At 44.8% G+C, this 18298-nt stretch overlaps 1 protein-coding gene across 2 annotated transcripts in view; it reads left to right on the top strand.

The window, feature by feature from the left end:
• Positions 1-18298, top strand: part of Ankdd1b (ankyrin repeat and death domain containing 1B) — a 58572-nt gene that overhangs the window by 25431 nt on the left and 14843 nt on the right. Inside the window, exons 6-10 of one of the 2 annotated variants that reach the window (XM_051172371.1) lie at positions 1225-1323; positions 2787-2885; positions 4376-4474; positions 13869-13967; positions 16673-16771. In XM_051172371.1, coding sequence (XP_051028328.1) covers positions 1225-1323; positions 2787-2885; positions 4376-4474; positions 13869-13967; positions 16673-16771 — 495 coding nt within the window. The remainder of the gene's footprint in view (positions 1-1224; positions 1324-2786; positions 2886-4375; positions 4475-13868; positions 13968-16672; positions 16772-18298) is intronic. The other variant, XM_051172373.1, reaches the window with a different exon arrangement.

The following is an 18298-nucleotide window of genomic DNA, read 5'->3' as shown; positions in this document are numbered from 1 at the left end:
AATTAGCTGACAGATTCAGAGCCCTATTTATAAATCGTGTACCTTCTGTACATTAGAGGTGTCTTGCTAAGCTCTCAGATACCACACTAAGGCAAGCCAAGTTCCCTTCGTTTTAGTTGAAGAAAATTCATCTTTGACTGTTTTGTCATCCAATTTCCTCTTCCTCGTTTTCAAAAATAGCTCAAGTTGAAAAATTAAGTTTTCCATGCATCTTTCACGTCTCTTGATGACATTTTGGCTACTGCAAATGCAGTCCCTGTTACCAGCAGGAAACCTTGGAGAAATAACAATTACTCAAACGTTCTATATTTGAAGAATTGGCTCTACATGCCTCTCCTCACTGGGGTTTCTGGATGTTTCTGCTCCACTTTTTGTTTCTGTTTCAAATAGACCCACACTCTAGAGTTTTCTGATTGATTCTTGGAGTTATAACAGCCAGTGAAAATGACCCCGAATTTGATTGAGTGGCGGCTGGAGCGATGGCTCAGTGGTTAAAAATACTTGCTGCTTTTGCAGAGGACCTGGGTTCAGTTCTTAGCACCAACATGGAGGCTCACAACAGTTTTCAACTCTAGTTCCAGGGGATCCAATGTCCTCTTCTAGCCTCTGAAAGCACCATGCATACACACGGTGCCCATATATACACTCAGGTTTACACACACACACACACACACACACACACACACACACATTAAATGCAAATAAACACATCTTTAAAAATAAAGTAAAATCCAACTGGCCAAATGGTATATTTGAATAAGCTTCATGTGTGTTAAACCCTGAAGACTTTTTGCGTCCTGTGTTTTTATCAGTGAGACTCAGTGAGATGCCCTGGCGCTTCACGCAGGACCTGGCGGCGTAAGCTAATTTCTCAGTAGCTCGCTGAATGGAATGGAAGAACGGCTGATCCGTTCAGGAACCCTTGCTACATTTGAAATGGTATCTGATCGTTAGACTGTGACGTAGCACTCCTCTGACCTCCAGAGGACCTCTTCTGAACACTTGTCATCGTGAGACTGACTCAATGACGATATGGGGTTCTTCGCGGTTCTGATGACAATCCACAACTGGATCTGGCTTGGGTTCAGAGAAATTATTATTCTCTTCCCATCAGAGGGGCCATCTTAGCTGCCTCATCATCTTTAAAATGCTACCTGCGCCTTGTCAGTTAATGTGTTATACGTTAAATGTGTAATAAATGTAGACTTTGTGATTGATTTTCAGAGAGGAAGAAAACCATTTCTTTTGGCAGCTGAAAGGGGCCATGTTGAAATGATTGAAAAGTTTATCTACCTTAATCTGCATACTTCAGAAAAAGACAAGGTGAGTTGTACTTAGGTGTTTTGTTTTGTTTTGTTTTGTTTTGAGACAGTTTTCTCTGTGTACTCTGGCTGTCTTGAACTCACTCTGTAGACCATGCTGGCTTCAAACTTCTGCAAGCTTCTGCCTCCCAATATCTTTATTTATTATTATTATTTTTTTTAACTGAGGCCAAAGAGGAGTAACAGTTGGTGTGCAGATTGCATGGCTGGGTTTTTTTTCTGGTCTGCAGTAGGATTCTTAAATTGTTACTACTGACAATCATGGACTGCATGGGTAAAATCCATCCACTTTTGCTGTGGATGGTCATGATTGGTAGGTGGGTTTTTGTTTTGTTTTTGAGACAAAGTTTCTCTCACTATGTCGTTAGTTCTCAACCTTTCTAATGCTGTGACCCTTAATACAATTTCTCATGTTGTGGTGATTCCCCCAACCATAAAATTATTTGTTGCTATTTCATAACTGTAATTTTGCCACTGTTATGAGTCATCATGTAAATATCTGACATGCAGGATGTGTAACCCCTGTAAATGGTTGTTCGACCCCCACCCCAAAGGGTCACAACCTACAAGTTGAGAACTAGTGCTTTATGTAACTGGCTGTCCTGGAGCTTGGTGTGTAGACCAGGTGACCTTCGACTCACAGTGATCCACCTGCCTCTGCCTCCTGAGTGCTGAGATTAAAGGTGTGCGCCACCATGCCTGGCTATGATTGGTAGGTTTTGAAATTAGTTCACTTCTTAGAGTTTTCTACTTCATGTTGAGTGTGACTCTTCTAAGCTAGAGGCTTGATGAGCGTGGCTTCAGAGTGGCTTGTGAAGCAGTATCCCTAAAGGAGGGGCCACTCTTGTTTGTTTGTTTGTTTTGTTTTGTTTCGAGACAGGGTTTCTCTGTATAGTCATGGCTGTCCTAGACTCACTTTGTAGACCAGGCTGGCCTCGAGCTCACAGCGACCCACCTGCCTCTGCCTCCCAAGTGTTGGCATTAAAGACGTGTGCCACCACGCCTGACAGATGGCCTATCCTCAATAAACTCCATCCCTCTTCTAGCCTTCCTTGAGGACTGCTGTGGACTTGGTCCCACATTAACGACAAAAGGAAAATGGACATCTTTGATGGCTTTCTTAGGGGAAATTCTCAGACGCTGAATTACAGGTCTAAGAGTTTTGCACCATAAATCTTTTGATATGTGTGATATGTGTTACTAAGATTACTGCTCAGATTGGTCCTATCAGTGTACCCTAACATAGGCTAAGTCGTTTTTTTGTTTTTTGTTTTTTTTTTCTCCTAGAGAATTAGTATCAAATTCAAGCAAGAATAATTGTTTTTTTCCTCCCCACTGGTTCAACTGGCCAAGGCTTTTCATTAAAAATTTAGAAAAGACTTCTAGAGGTCACACTGCGCCCTCGTGTTGGGGGGAGTATTCCTCAGCACAGGCAATCTCACCTGGGATGCCTCTCTGTTGCAGGAGGGGAACACCGCCTTGCACCTGGCTGCGATGCATGGCCACAGCCAGGCAGTGCAGGCTCTACTGACTCAGTGGCAGGAAGTCAACGAGACCAATGAGGTATGCGGAGATGTGCGTTCAGCAGGCCACAGGACTTAAAGGGCAGGGCTGGAGGCGCTTTCTAGAAAAGGGCAGGACATCCACGGGATGCCACCTGCATAAAATACAACACTGAAGAGTTCTGCTGTTTTGTTTTGGTTTTTTTCCAAGTACCCTTTAGCAGGGCATTTGTTGATTCACTCAAAAGCCATTTGCAAGAGGAAGAGGGAGGGATGGTGCCGAAGAAATGCTGCCTGCCAGACACTACAGAGCCGGGCAGCAGGCAGCACCCATGGGGCCTGTACAGTTTCAAGACAGATGAGATCCCAGCACCGAGAGGGGAAGTGGACACATGCTTCCAACTCGGAGGCGCTGTCTCCAGTTGACAACTGCTTGCAAAGGAAAAATTAGCTGTCTCCAATGGTTCTCGCTGGGTATACAAACTACACTTCAGGGGAGGCTCCTCACTCAGCAGTAGATGGCCGACACAAACAAACACAATGTATTTCTGTAGATTTTGTGTGGGTGTGTGTGTGTCTCATATGGTTTTCTTTTGGATTTATTTATTTATTTATTTATTTATTTTTGTGGGTCTGGTTTTGGTTTGTATATTATGTTTTCAAATTTGTGGCTTTATGGGTTTTGTTTATGTGTGTGTTTGTTTTTTATTCACTTTTGTTTTTTGTTTGCCTGTTTGTGTGTGTGTGTGTGTGTGTGTGTGTGTGTGTGTGTGAGAGAGAGAGAGAGAGAGAGAAAGAGAGAGAGAGAGAGCACATGGGATTGGGTGAGATGGGGGGATCTGGAAGGAGTTGAGGGACAAGAACCTGTGATCAGAATACATTGCATGAATTAAAAATTTCTTTTCAACAAAAAAAGAAGAAGAAGCCATTTGTTTTTAGATTAAGTATGTGTTTTTACACTACAGGACAAGAGAGACATAGGGAAAAACATACACTATTGGGCTACATGTGATTATAGCTGAATATACAGTGTGCCATGAAAATTTATTTCAGAAACCAAAGCTTTCACCTAGGAGGTGAAGCTATGTTATCTCAGTTTTGCCATTCCAATAGACTTTGGCAGAGAGAGTTGGCTTTTGTCATTGTTGTTATTTTTGGTTTTTAGTTTCCTGGTGTGTGTGTATGTGTGTGTACAACACACACATGCATAACAGACAGTGTGTCCAGGCCTGGTCCAGAGGACAGAAACTGAGTATTGCTGGGCTGAGTTGGCTAAGACAGGTTGATGAAGAAAGGCTCTGGTCAGCAGCTGTTTGGCTTTCTTGTATACACAATGAGGGTAGCATGGACCATGCCCCGGTAGGATTTTTCATATCCTTTGACTGTATCAAAGTGTATGGTCTTGGCAGTATATGTTGGCACATACATGTCAAGTAGTGCTAACAACAAAAAGAATCATGCCCCAAAGACATCAGAAGCATGCTGTTTCTCAAGGTATTTCTATTTCATGCCAAGGGGAAATTAATCCTAACTTTCTTTTCTTCTTGTCAGAATGGAGAAACTCCATTCATGTTGGCTGTCGAAGGAGGTCACGAGGAATGCAGTCGCGTGCTCCTGGCAGGAGGGAGTGATGTCAACATTCCAAACAAAGTATGAGATCTGGGCTGTGAGCAACCACACAGTGGGAGATGGCTTAGAATAGTAATTAGAACTCTGGTCCTTAATTGATGATTCTCTGGGTTTTCATAGAACTAAGATTTTTAGTATGTCCTGCTTTGCATAAGAATTAATGATTCAGCCAGGTGGTGTTGGCACACACCTTTAATCCCAGCACTTGGGAGGCAGAGGCAGGCGGATCACTGTGAGTTCGAGGCCAGCCTGGTCTACAGAGGGAGTCCCCGACAGCCAGGACTACAAAAACAAAAATCAGAGAACAAAAAAAGCAAAAAACAAAAAAGGAATTAATGATTCACCACATGTCTCTTCAGAAGCAATGTTGTTCTTCCAATTCATTTGAGGAATAACTGAAAACAAGAAAAAAGGAGCGAAGACCCGACACAGCAAGATGACAGGTGTCCTTAAAACACCACTCGCTGACAGCAAATACTAAAGGAAAAGAAATAGTTTGCTGTGTGAAAGGCTCCTGGCACCATCTTGGACCTGAAGAAAGCAGGATGCTGTCTGGCTTACAATACAAAACTCATTGTGTTTAATCATGGTGCTAACAGATTTCAAAAACTTCAAGTTACTGTCCAATTGCCGTGAAGAGACACCATGAGCAAGGCACTTTATACAATAGACCGGTTAGCTGGGGGGCTCGCTTACAGTTTCAGGCAGCAGGCAGGCATGCGCTGGAGCGGTGGCTGAGAGCTCACATCCCGATCCACAGGCAGAAGGCAAAAAGTAAGAATGGGCCTGGCATGACTCTTGAAACCTCAGAGCCCACCTGCAGTGACACACTTTCTTCCACAGGGACACATCTACTCTAGTAAGGGCACACCCATTAGTCCTTCCTAAATAGTCTCAGTTGAGGACTAAACATTCAAATATATGGGCCTATGGGGGCCATTCTTATTCAAACTGTACCACATTACTACACTACATCACTAGCTTCACTTCCTTTTCTTTTTCTTTTTTCTTTTAATTTATTCATATTACATCTCAATTGTTAGACCATCCCTTGTATCCTCCCATTCCCCCCTCCTTCCCTCCCGCTTCCCCCCTACTCCCCTCCCCTATGTCTGTGACTGAGGAGGACCTCCTCCCCCTGTATATGCTCATAGGGTATCGAGTCTCTTCTTGGTGACCTGTTATCCTTCCTCTGAGTGCCATCAGGCCTCCCCATCCAGGGGACAGCCTAAGTGTCCCTCAGTAGGAGAATGGATAAAGAAACTGTGGTACGTTTACACTATGGAATACTATTCAGCTATTAAAAACAAGGTATTCCCGAAACTTGTGGACAAATGGATTGAACTAGAAATGATCATAATGAGTGAGTTCACCCAGAAGCAAAAAGAGACAAATGGTGTATACTCGCTTCACTTCTTTTTATACCAAGAAACAATGACCTAGAAAGAGCAAGAAGCTGATCCAGGGCCATACCACAGTGGCAACACAAAGATCCAAACTCATGCTGGAGCCTGTGAGTTCAGATGGGTTACCCGTGTTTTTTCCAATTAATATTAAATTACAATGAAAATAACTCATGACAGAAAATCCAAAGAATAGATGGTAGAAAAGTGTCCTGCCTAACCCTACATTTCAGTTCTGTTTCTCGGGACTCAGCCTCTCAGGAAGTTGCCGTTCATTCAAAAAAGTGTGACTGGATTGGACATTCATCTACACAGCAGCACACCATGTAATTTACACTACTCTGCACCTTGCTGTGGCCTTTATTTGAATCTCTGTATTAGCACAATGGGTAAGCAATTCCTTCACAAAAGCTACAAAGCCCCAAACAATAATGTTTCCCCCCACCCCTTGTATACTGCTGCCATGGCTTAGATCCTTCTGAAAAACAATTTGTTACTGTCGTTTTTAAAATCACTTATGGGACATTATAATGAGAGAATAATTTAAGAGGAGGAAAAATATAGGCCCTTCCTTGACGTAGGTGATGTCATTACTATCAATGGCCAGAGAAGTCATACAGGCTGTGCATGCAGTGAATAGCAGGAGGTGCCAGATGTGAGTTTGGTGAATTTGTCAATTGGAAAAATATGTTGCTATTAAAAATTAAAACGCTCGCTGGGCAGTGGTGGCGCACGCCTTTAATCCCAGAACTTGGGAGGAAGAGGCAAGCAGATCGCTGTGAGTTTGAGGCCAGCCTCGTCTACAAAGCGAGTCCAGCATAGTCAAGGCTACACAGAGAAACCCTGTCTCGAAAAAACCAAAAAACAAACAAACAAAAAACCAAAAAAACCCAAAAAACCTCATAAACTAATCTCAAGAAATTATAATGAGAATACTACAAATACATTACAATATATAAATATAGAACACTAATTAAAAGTGATATAATAAATGTTAATAATGGATTTACATAGACATTGACAAGTACCTTAAGAGAGAATATAAATAAAAAATAGTGAGTTACTTCTCAACAATATTGCAAGGTTATTGATACAACAAACAATCATAGGATAAGAATTAAGAATTTGTCAGTTGCAGAGATCAATCAGGAGTTAAGCGCACTAGCTGCTCTTCCAGAGGACTCTAGTTCAATTCCCACAGCCCACATCAGATTAGCTACGGCCATCCATAACTCTAGTTTTAGGGGTACACTACCTCTGGCCTCCACAGGAACCCACATGCAGACATACACCTATACTCAACTAAAAATAATAAAGGTAAATACTGGAAAAGAAAAAAAAAAAGAGTTCAGGGTGTGGAAACCTTCCGTGTCCCCAAGACCGTCCACTCCAAGTCCTTGGGATGGCCTCCCTGGTCAGCAGGACTCTGAGGCCCACTCCTGGGTCTGAACCCCCATAGCTTCTATATTAGCTTATTCTGCCTTCATTGGGATTTGGCTTTGCAGTGATTTTTCCCATGCACAAGGTCACATCCCGCCCCCAACAGATTCCCAGCATCTACTTTCTCTCATCAACAGCCTCAGCTGGTGGAAGTTGCTGTAAGTCCACAGCCAGCTCTTACCAGAGCTGTTGCTTGAATAGGTTTGTTTCTCCCAAATCACCAAGGGGTTTAACCTCCAAAGCCTCCTAATAGCAGTATTGAGGGTGGAACCATAGTAACGCAACCATGGTACTTAGAGGTACAGCCTTTGGAAAGGGATTAGTTAGGGTGGAGCCCCGTGATTGGCTGGTGCAGCCTAGCTTACCTTTCCAGAACCCACTCTATGAGTTTTGGACTTCCTTTTTGCAATAACTGAGCAAGACAAACCTTATTTCCTTATCAACTAGCCTACCTCAAGCACTTCATGATAGCAGTGACAACTTAATACAACTTCTAGAGGCTTTTGCCTTTGTTCATGAGCACAGCTCCTAGATAAATAATTACAGCATCCATCATAGTCCAGAAGTGTTCTCATTAATCCTGGAGAAGACTTCCATCAAATAAGTGTAGACTAAGAAGCCAGCTGCAGCGGTATTCACCATCAAAGGTGCTTTGGACTTCATTTTGCTTTTGTATCTGCAGGGATGGAGTCAGTCACGGGAATCCTTCACCTTGCTAACACCAGCCCCGCTTGGCCTCTAGGAGATGGCTTTTGTGTTCTCTCATATTTCCCTGTCGCTAAGGAGAGAGAGTCATTTCTGAGGAGGCAATTGGAGTAAGGTCATGGATTCAATTGTAAGCGGACTTCCTCCATTTGTGCTAGAGAGACTGCCCAGTGTGGGTGATAGGCTCTCCTCAGCATTGTAGCAGCTGCCGGGGGGCCCAGGATAACTTTTGTAAGCCCTCAAAACTCAAGCTCCTGGAAGCCTTACATCATATCATATCAAGTGTATTTATATTTCCCTACATCTCTAATATTTATTACCACTGTCACTCTAAGCAGATCTTTTATTTTTATTTTTATAATAATTTGGCTGCAGTGAATGTCATCTAATTTATACATGATTGATTTCTTAGAACACTGTGTATATTCTTGGGAATTTTCAGGAGGTTAAAGAAATGAGAACTCCAAGTCATTTACAAATGTAATGAATATTTTATGGCATTACATTTAACAATCAATGAAGTAGAAATGTGTCGATTAAATATTTATTCACTTCAATTTTGTGGCTTTCTTTTGGCATCTTGGAGCTAGTAGTTATTATTATTATTTTTTTTTCTTAAGTTCCACATATTTCTGGAGCTGGAGAGATAGAGGGCCTACCCATTAAGAAGCTGCTCTTCCAGAGGACTAGGGTTTGACTCCCAGCACCCACATAGTGGAGCATAATAGTTTGTAACTCCAGCTCCAGGAGATCGGACACCCTGCACTGGTCTTCTTGAGGACCAGACATGCATACAGTGCACAGACATACATGCAGACAAAACACCCATATACTCGAACCAACTTGCACATGTTTCTTTATCTCCTGTAAAGCCCATACATAGGCTATGCACACTGAGCCTGTAGGGTTGGGCAGATGGCTACATAGGCCCACAGCTTCTACCATAGGGTGCTGGCTTTGAGCTCTTGAGACATTAGTTTCTGAGTTAGGTGACCTCAGATCTTCCCAGGGGTGCCTTCGTCATTCTGATCTCATTCTAAATGACACTTTCCCGCCAAAATGCTTTCTTGGTCATTCAATACAAAATAGCTATTTTGTTTATTTGTTCTCTCTCTCTCTCTCTCTCTCTCTCTCTCTCTCTCTCTCTCTCTCTCTCTCTCTCTCTCTCTCTCTCTCTCTCTCCTTCTCTTCTTGTTTTTTGTTCTGCTTCTGAGATAGAGTTTCTCTGTGTAGCCCAGGCTGTCCTGGAACTCACTCTGTAGACCAAGTTGGCCTCGAACTCACAGAGATCCACCTGCCTCTGCATTCCAAGTGCTGGGATTAAAGGCGTGCGCCACCTCGCCTGGCTCCAGTTGGTTCTTTTAGTTCACATTGTAGTTGACAGTAACCAGCCAGTGTTGTTCTCCTAACAACATCTAGAATCTATTCATTAGATGTTACTCTAAGGCTATGGATATACCAATCTACCAGTCCACCAAGCCGTGGATCAATTGGAATCTAATCTCAGGCGTCTAATAGACATGCTTATAAACATATCTTTCTGACACGGTTTGTCACATAATGAGTGCTCAGCATGTTTGTGGGATGAATAAAACGATATTTATCTCTTCAGCATTACTGTGGCTTAAAGGAAAGAGGCAGGAGGGCATTGCAGGAAGAACGATGCTCCCCTGGTGCCCAGAGATATCTTATTCCAATGAACCCATATGTGGTTATATGGCAAAACCAGCTGATCTTCATATGAAATTATCCTGGGTAAAGTTGTCGTAGGAGTCTGTTAAAGAGGAGAGGAAAACAGGGAGGACCCAGCTAAATACCGCTGATTTTTAAAGATGGAGAGAGGGAGCCATAAGCCAATGCATCTAGGCATCTAAAAACCAGTTTACCCAGCAGCCTCCAGAACCCACATTAGACTTCTTACCATTTGGAACTGCATGATGATGATACTTTATTGTCATTGTTTTAATAATAATAATAATAATAATAATAATAATAATAATAATAATAATAATAATAATAATATGATAATTGTTGTTGTTGTTACACTAAGTTTGTGGCAGCAACCTGTAGTGGTAAAAACAAACAAACAAACAAACAAACAAACAAACATAGGTGGTTATACTGTTTTTACAGAGGCCTGTACTCATAAGCCTTCTAAGCCAGGTTACACAAATGGTTAGCACCAGCTCAAGCTGGCTTTCAGTTAGCTACTCTCTATTGCTTCACAAAAAAACAAGCAAAGCTCTGTGGCTCAGAACGCCAGTGTGGTATTATCTCTCATGGTGTGTCAATCTCAACACATGAAAGAGTTAAGGATTAGGTTTACGGACGGTGTAATGCTGCAGTAGAATGCATGTGGAATCTGTAACTTTGCTGAAGGTCGTTGTGGCCAAGGGACATTCTTAGGGTCAAAACTGAGGAGGATTGCTTAAGGTGTCTGAAGTAAAAATTGTTGGCTCTCTGGATCAACAGCGAGAGTTGTAGGTCCACACGATCAAACAGGAAGTTGCTGGGCAGATGTCCCTTGCAGAAGTAGTATATTTTTTAAGGTTTAGTTTTAACTTTTGTATGCATGTGTAGGTGGACATGTTTGACAAGGTATGTGCACGTGAGTGCAGTTGCACAAGGATGTCAGATCTCTGGAGCTGGGGTTACAGGTGGTTGTGAGCTACCTGCGTGGGTTCTGGGAACCAAACTGAAGTCCTCCATAAGACCAGTACATAATGTGCTAAGCCATAACACCACCACCATTCCCACCACCCTACCCCCCACCCCTCGCCCCAGCTTCCAGGAATTTTTTTTTCTGTGGTTTCAGTTTCTTTTGTGCAAGAGTATGGTCCTGGAAGTCTTTTGTGAATACATCTGGTGGTGGTTTGGCTTTTTTCAAGATAGGGTTTCTCTGTTCCACAGAGCTCTGGCTGTCTCAGACTCATTGTAGACCAGGCTGGCTTCGAACTCACAGAGATCCTCTTGCCCCTGCCTCCTGAATGCTGGGATTAAAGGCATGTGCCACCACACCTGGCTCTGGTGGTGGTTTGAGTGGGAAAGGCCCCCATAGGCTCACATGTTTGAAACTTAGTCTCTAGCTGGTGGAACTGTTTGGGTAGGATTAGGAAGTGTGGTCTTGTAGGTGATGTGTCCTTAGGGGTGGGTTTTGAGGTTTCAAAAGCTCATACCATTCCCAGGACACATTCTCTCTCTCTCTCTCTCTCTCTCTCTCTCTCTCTCTCTCTCTCTCTCTCTCTCTCTCTTTCTCTCTCTCTCTGTCTCTGTCTCTCTCTGTCTCTCTCTCCCTCTCCCCTCCCCTCCCCCTCCCTCATGCTTGCTATCTCAACATGTAAGCTCTCAGCCACTGACTCAGCACGATGCCTGCCAGCTGCCATGATCCTGACATAACGGTTGTAGATTCACCTTCTGAAACTAAGGGAATAAACTCTTTCTTCTATGAGTTGCCTTGGTAACAGTGTTTCGTCACAGCAATAGAACAGTAACTAGGACAGCTCTCACTATTAGCTATCTGTACACTAGATCCCTCTTTGAAAGGTCTGTTGATAATATTTATTTATTTATTTTTACTGTTCAAAAGGACATCCATTTTGATTCTAAAAACTTTTACAGTGGGTTGACAGGGGGTTATCTGTGATAATTCTACTTTGCGTCTGTTTACATGATTATAGTCAGAGGTTGGCCAGGGTTGGGGGCATGTAAAGTTTTATTTGGGCTAGATATCCAAGATGGCTCACACACTTCCCTGGAAGATGTTGCCAGCTGTCAGCTGGGAGGTCAACTGGAGCACCAACAAGTGGCCTCTATGGAAGAGTCAGTCTTGGATAGCTTGGCAGCTGGCCCCAAGAGGAAGTGCAGTAATTATCAGCTGCACGAAAGGAAGGGAGTGGAAGCTGTTGGCCTGGTCAGGGGCCCTGCCCGCAACTGACTCCTTATCACTTCTGCCGTGTCCATTGGTCAAAGTAGCTGCGGGTCCACCTGCATTCAAGGGAGTAAAAAAGTGAATCCTGGGGCTGGAGAGATGGCTCAGAGGTTAAGAGCACTGCCTGCTCTTCCAGAGGTCCTGAGTTCAATTCTCAGCAACCACGTGGTGGCTCACAGCTATTGATAATGGGATCTGATGCCTTCTTCTGACATGCAGGTGTACATATGGATACAGCATTCATATACATAAAATAAATAAATATTTAAAAAAATGAAGAAGACATGAATCCTAGCTATTGATAGAGGAATGGCAAGTAGGTCAGGGGATACGACTCAGCTGCTTTGGGAAAGCAGTTCTCTGTAATGCCCTTATATGGAGGACCCGGATATATTTTATGGCAATCTTATAATCAACCACGACTAATTCATTGGCTTCTATTGTTGTCAAGTCTCATGCTAGGTTGCTTGGATGTTGACTGGAGGCTAACCGAGAGTAGGGTGTGATTTTTATGCTGAGTAACACTTAGCGTGGCCACTAAGCAAAGATACTTTAGGCACTGGAGAGTGGCAAGGGGCAGTAGAAGTGAGTGAGTGGGAGTTGTGAAAGGAATTGAGTAAGAGGGCCGAGAAGCAACACTTCACATAGGTGGCAATTCCCGCTAAGCTTTGAGGCTATGCCTGGCAAAGAAGAGGAAGGCTGGGGATAAACAGAGGCAGGGAACCAGAAACCATTGAGGTCAGTTTTTGAGGCCAATGTCAGTCACCTATTTTAACTCAAGGAAAGGATTTGCCGGGGACCACAGTGGTAAACTTGGTTCTGCAAGCAGAGATTTAACTGTGTGTGTGCTGAGTCCCAGTGTCCTGGTGAAGGAGAGAGAAACCTGCTTTTTAGGATTCCAAGTGTGGGATCGGAATGGTCTCGTGAGAGAACAGGTGAGGTTAATCCACTAGAAGACCGACCACCTCGTGCAGGAGCTTAATTGTTGCCAGGTGAAAAGATCCCGTGAACGGACTCTGGGAGGAGATATATAAATGAGCCCAGAACTGGAGGTGGGGGCTTTTTGGAGACTTGGGATAGAGTTGGCTGTTCATCGCTGCACTTCAAGACGCTCCTAGAGAGAACTGTCCGAGGGAAGGCTTTGGGGCTCCGTCTCCCGCTGAGGTTCTGGGTTCTGGTTACCCCAGGTTCCAGCAGAAGAAATCCTGCGGCTCACGCCCGGAGAATTGTTCCTCGGAACTGATATCCTTAAGGTTTTGTTATTGTGTCTATTAATTCTCATTTCCTATTGTTTTGGTTAGTCGGGTTATAAGTGACGTATGCTCGGTCACTAAGTTGTTAATAAAATATATTAGTTAAGAAAATTGAGCCTACAGTCCTGGTGTCCTTGGTCAGGTAGTAGTACTAGTAGTAACAACAACAACAATAATAATGATAATAATAACACAAAGCTGGGTGATGTGAGCAGCAAGCATTTATGTCGCATAGTTGGAGATTGGAAACCCGAGCCTGGGCGTTAACAGGGTCAGGTTGTGGGGGGGGGGGGGACGCTTTACCGGCATCACTGGCAGCCATTTGTTGGGTCCTCCCACGGCTGACAGAGGGGCCAGCTAGCCTCCCGGCCTTTCTTGTAAGACCATGGACACTGTTATGAGGGCTCCACTCCCTCAACATTACCACTGCCTGATGTCTTCTCTCCCACATCTCATCTTGTTAGGATCATGAGTTTTGGAGACCCAGTCAGGGCATCGGGCATAGGACATGGTAGTAGAAGCCACTTCCAGGTGATAGGCCTTCAAATGAGCAGAAGCACATTCGATTTCCTTCTTTGGTTGTACTATTTCGTTGTATAAATTAACCACCGGATGCTAAGCGCCAGAGCACAGTCAGATAGTAAGGGGGTTTCCCCCCTTCCCCTCTCTCCATCTGTTCCTTGCAGCTCAATGTCAGTGCTTTGCAGACAGCGACCCGGAACGGCCACGCATCTCTTGTCAACTTTCTTCTCAGTGAGAATGCTGATCTGCCGCAGCAGAAGGAAGTAAGTCCAGTCACCACAGGCTTGGGTGCCGGGCCGAGAAGCCGGCTGTGCAAATGCTCCTGGCAGACACACACTGGCGATGCGTCACAAGGAAGGGATTCTTTGTTGGGAACACTGACTCTTTTTTTTTTTTTTTAAATCTTAATCATGAGAAATAAAACCCAAGGCATAAATTTTAGAAAGTCACTGACGTTCTTGCACAAAACAAAGTCTTTGTTTTTAAAGTAGTCATGTTGACTACAGTACGTCTCAGGTGTCTAGAGTTGCCTTGACTCCTGTAGAGATCTTATCAGTCTGGGAAATGCTGCTGCTGTCCCCGCTGCCATGGATGTTAAGAAAATGGATCGTTCCCCAGCTCAGATTGTCCCCACCCCCACCCCGCAAAAGTCAATCCTTTATTAGTGATTGAGGTTTTTCTAAAGTTTGGGTTGGCTCTGGCAGAACAGAGGCAGGCCCTCTGTGCTGGCATCTAAGAAGAACTCTCTATCTCCCACTGTATTTTCCTCCCTCCTGTGAATAATATTATTTCCTTTGCCTGTGCCGAGCCATTTCTATTTATGGCACTGACTTGAAAGGAGGAGGGATTGACCTGAACCGTGCCCACTAAGTTTGTAGAGCGGGGAGTTAGAGGGCATAGCTCTGAGCTTGTCTAGCTAAGGCCAGGAAGGTTTCCTCATTCCCAGGAGAAGGGGTGGGAGTGGGGGAGGGGGCAGCAAGTGGCCCTGGTCACACTTTCTCCACATGGAGGATGCTGTCTCTTTGTTCTTGCTTTGTCATGGTTCAGCCATCAACACAGCTTTACTTGTTCTTCATTCTGGTCTGCTGTGCGGAACTCTGGAAGTGCTGTGCTCAAGTCCCGATTTTTCCTCTTCCTTGTTCCTGAGGAGTCACTGGTCTGTTCGTGGGTAAAGTAGGGACTATAAGGTCCAACTCCTAGGCTTATCATGGATGACACGGCTTTGAAGAGCAGTTATTCAACCTAGGGTTATTTTTCTGCATGCTTTTGAGCCAGGGTCTCAGGGTGTCGCCTAAGCTATCCTGAAACTCCCTCCCGAGCCTCGACTGACCTGACACTTGACATCTTCCCGGCTGTCTCATGGGTGCTGGGATGGCAAGACTGTGCCACTGCACACCTGCTTAACCAAGTGGGTTGGTTTTGGCTTTGGTTTTTCCAGAAAGGGTTTCTCTGTGTAGCCTTGGCTGTCCTGGACTCGCTTTGTATACCAGGTTGGCCTCGAACTCACAGAGATCCTCCTGCCTCTGCCTCCAAAGTGCTGGGATTAAAGGCATGCGCTGCCGCCACCACCACCCAGCACTTAACCTAGTGTTTAAAACAGGCCAAACTTTGCAGGTAGTGAGCGCAGAGCAAGTACCCTGTGAGCATGTTCAGAGTGTGCCTGATACTTGTTACTAACATTGTTTCTACCTGATCCTAACCACCCTGGCTCCTTTACGTCTACTCTGTTGCCAGCAGTTCCGCTACCACTACTGGGCTGCAGGGACTCCGTGCATCTCAGGCCAGTATACCCACTGTTGTCTGTCTGCAAGCCCCTTCTCCCCCTCTCCTTCTTCCTCCACTTCCTGCCCCTCACCTTACTCATCTCCTGCCTTCTCTGCTTTTGCGCTGCACGCTCTGTTCATTTGCTTTTTCCTCGGTTCTCAGCTGCCTTCTCTCTCCCAAGAGAGCTCCGCCGGCCAGTGTGGCTGGGTAGAGGTGAGATAACAGTGTACGGGGATGGACCCTGTGTCTGGTGGGCAAAGAGAGGGGAGGGAGTAGAAGGGTCGAGGAGGCGTAGATGGGGTGAGGTCAAGAAAATGGGTTGTTTACTAAAAGGAGGGAACGAAAGAGCAGGAGGCTGAGACTGGTCACAGGCCACCATGGGTTGATGCCTCAGAGGAGCCCTGGAGTAGGCAGGGACACCAGCCCTGCCTGGGCTCAAGGGATCTGAGTGTGGCTCACATCTGGTCAGGAAATGTTGTGTATACATTTCTTCCTTTGTGGCCACTCCTTTTGTCCTTTGGCTCTCTGAAGGCTTGGAGAAATCCCCAGCTGAGCCTTCTTTTTGTTTTTAAAGATTTATTTATTGTATACAATAAATAAGTATACAAACATAAGTATACAATGTTGTGTCTGTATGTACATCTGCAGGCCAGAAGAGGCCATCAGATCTCATTATAGATGGTTGTGAGCCACCATGTGCTTGCTGGGAATTGAACTCAGTACCTCTGCAAGATCAGGCAGTGCTCTTAACGACTGCGCCATCTCTCCAGCCCCAGCTGGGGCTTCTTAATACTTCCTTATCTGTGTTTGAGCTCAGCTGTCATTTCTTCAAGGAAGCATCTTCTAGCTTTCGGAAAGGTCAGCCCTCCCTTGACCCACATGCCACCTCAGCACATCTGACGTGTCTGTCTTCTAATCACTTAAGCCTCGAAACTAAACAGCTGTGTGACTTCATTAAAAAGATAAACATAAATAAATAAATCTCTAGCCCATAGTAAGTGCTTGTTTGTTATTCAGGCTCAGAATGACAGACAGCCTGGAGGTGCTGGTGACTGTCCAAGGCTTCCTGTGTGTCTGACACTGGGGTGGACTACTTTAATTCTCAGAAAGCATCTGAAATTGATGGCTGAAATGAACTGTTTCAGCATTTGAATTGCTGAAGCCAGACGCTTTTTGGGGTTGCAACTTTTCTTTCTTTCTGCAGCCTAAGGAGCCCCCTCTTCACTTAGCAGTGATCAACAACCACCCTGCAGTGGTAAACAGCTTATTAAGTGCTCAGCATGACGTCAACAGCTTAGATGAGGTAAGTAGGCTGGAGCCTGGACACTTGCTCGCTGCTTTTGCATTTCAACATGGAATTTCCAGGCTTCAACACAAAGCATCCGCAGGGAGCTCTGCTTAGGTTCAAGGTGCCTAAAAATATTCTTGGGGTGGGGCGGGGGCATGTGCATCCTTTTCATCACCTTTCTTCTGTGACCCCCCTAAGCTGTCCCCACACCTCTGCTTTTTGCAGAGGCGAAACTGGGATTCTGTGAGGATGTAATCAAGTTGTTAATTTTTTAATAGGCGTAGTCAGGGTCTTTGATAAGCCATGCCAAAGCAAATTGCCAGACGCTCTTTAAATCAAAAGCCACTCCTACCCTGTTAAGTGCTATCCTTGACCTGAAGCTGGTCCCCAGTAGGAAGGAAGCTTTGTTTCCACATAAGTATCTTTTTATGCCAGAAGGCAAGAGACCTCTTAGAGCTAAAACAAACAAACAAACGAACAAACAACAAAAACAAAAAGATCACCAGGCATGCAGTGAGCTGAGCCAGAATCAAATACTCCATTAAAAACTGCCTGTCACCAGTTGGAGATGGACCGGGTGGAGCAGCAAGCAGTGGGCGGATGGCTCTGTCTCTGCCCCGCCCTCTGCAGCAGCCTTGGCTTTCTGCCTCCTCCAGGGGGTGCTGGCAGAGGGAAGCCTGCGGGTGTGAGGGGTAAGGGGTGCGGGGTGGGGGTGGTGGGCAGGGCGGAAGCTACACACAGCCTCCTTAGTTGCCTCTTAGACAATCTCCACCTACGTCCTCTATGTTGGGGGGGGGGGGCGCGGTGGGAGGCGCGCACCTGTCCCAACCTCCCCTGTGCCTGTTTCCTCACCTGTTGAAACAGAGCTTGACTTGGTCCCTTCAGGTTTCCTCCAGCTCTGGAGGCCCCTTGGTTAATTTTTGACCTGAGCAAGGACATATTTGCACTCTGTGCCTTCCCTCCTCCAGCGGTGGGGGGAATTCCCCTCTTGTATGTCGTCCTAGCCCACAAGCTGGAAGCAGAACTCCCCTGGTTATTAAATGTATTTGCGTAGCCAAACTTGCTAATGTTTCAAATCTTTTTTACATAGACAAAGCCTTGAGTTTCTGTGTGATTATTGGCTTCTCCAGAACTGGCTTGATCCACTCTAGGGGTGGAGTGTTTGTCATTCCTGCCAACTAGTTACACAACGAGACTGTATCAGTTCAAACTTTCTTATGTCACTAATATATATGCAAAATAATAATGATATTTTTCACAGGAAGTATATAAAATCAGGACATATACATTTGGTTTTAAAAAGTGACATGTCAGCTCTTGAGAGGCAGAGGCAGGTGGATCGCTGTGAGTTCGAGGCCAGCCTGGTCTACAAAGTGAGTCCAGGACAGCTAAGGCTACACAGAGAAACCCTGTCTCGAAAAAACAACAACAACAACAAAAAAAAAAAAACAGCAAAAACAAAAAACTAAATCAAGACAAAACAACAACAACAAAAAATGAAATGTTCTTTTGGCCCCACTGCAAAAACGTAGCTTATGTTTT

Source organism: Acomys russatus, chromosome 30, assembly GCF_903995435.1.
Source record: "Acomys russatus chromosome 30, mAcoRus1.1, whole genome shotgun sequence".
NCBI classification, from domain to species: Eukaryota; Metazoa; Chordata; class Mammalia; order Rodentia; family Muridae; genus Acomys; species Acomys russatus.
The sequence above is the reverse complement of the archived record's forward strand: the minus strand, read 5'-3'. Positions and strand labels throughout refer to the sequence as shown.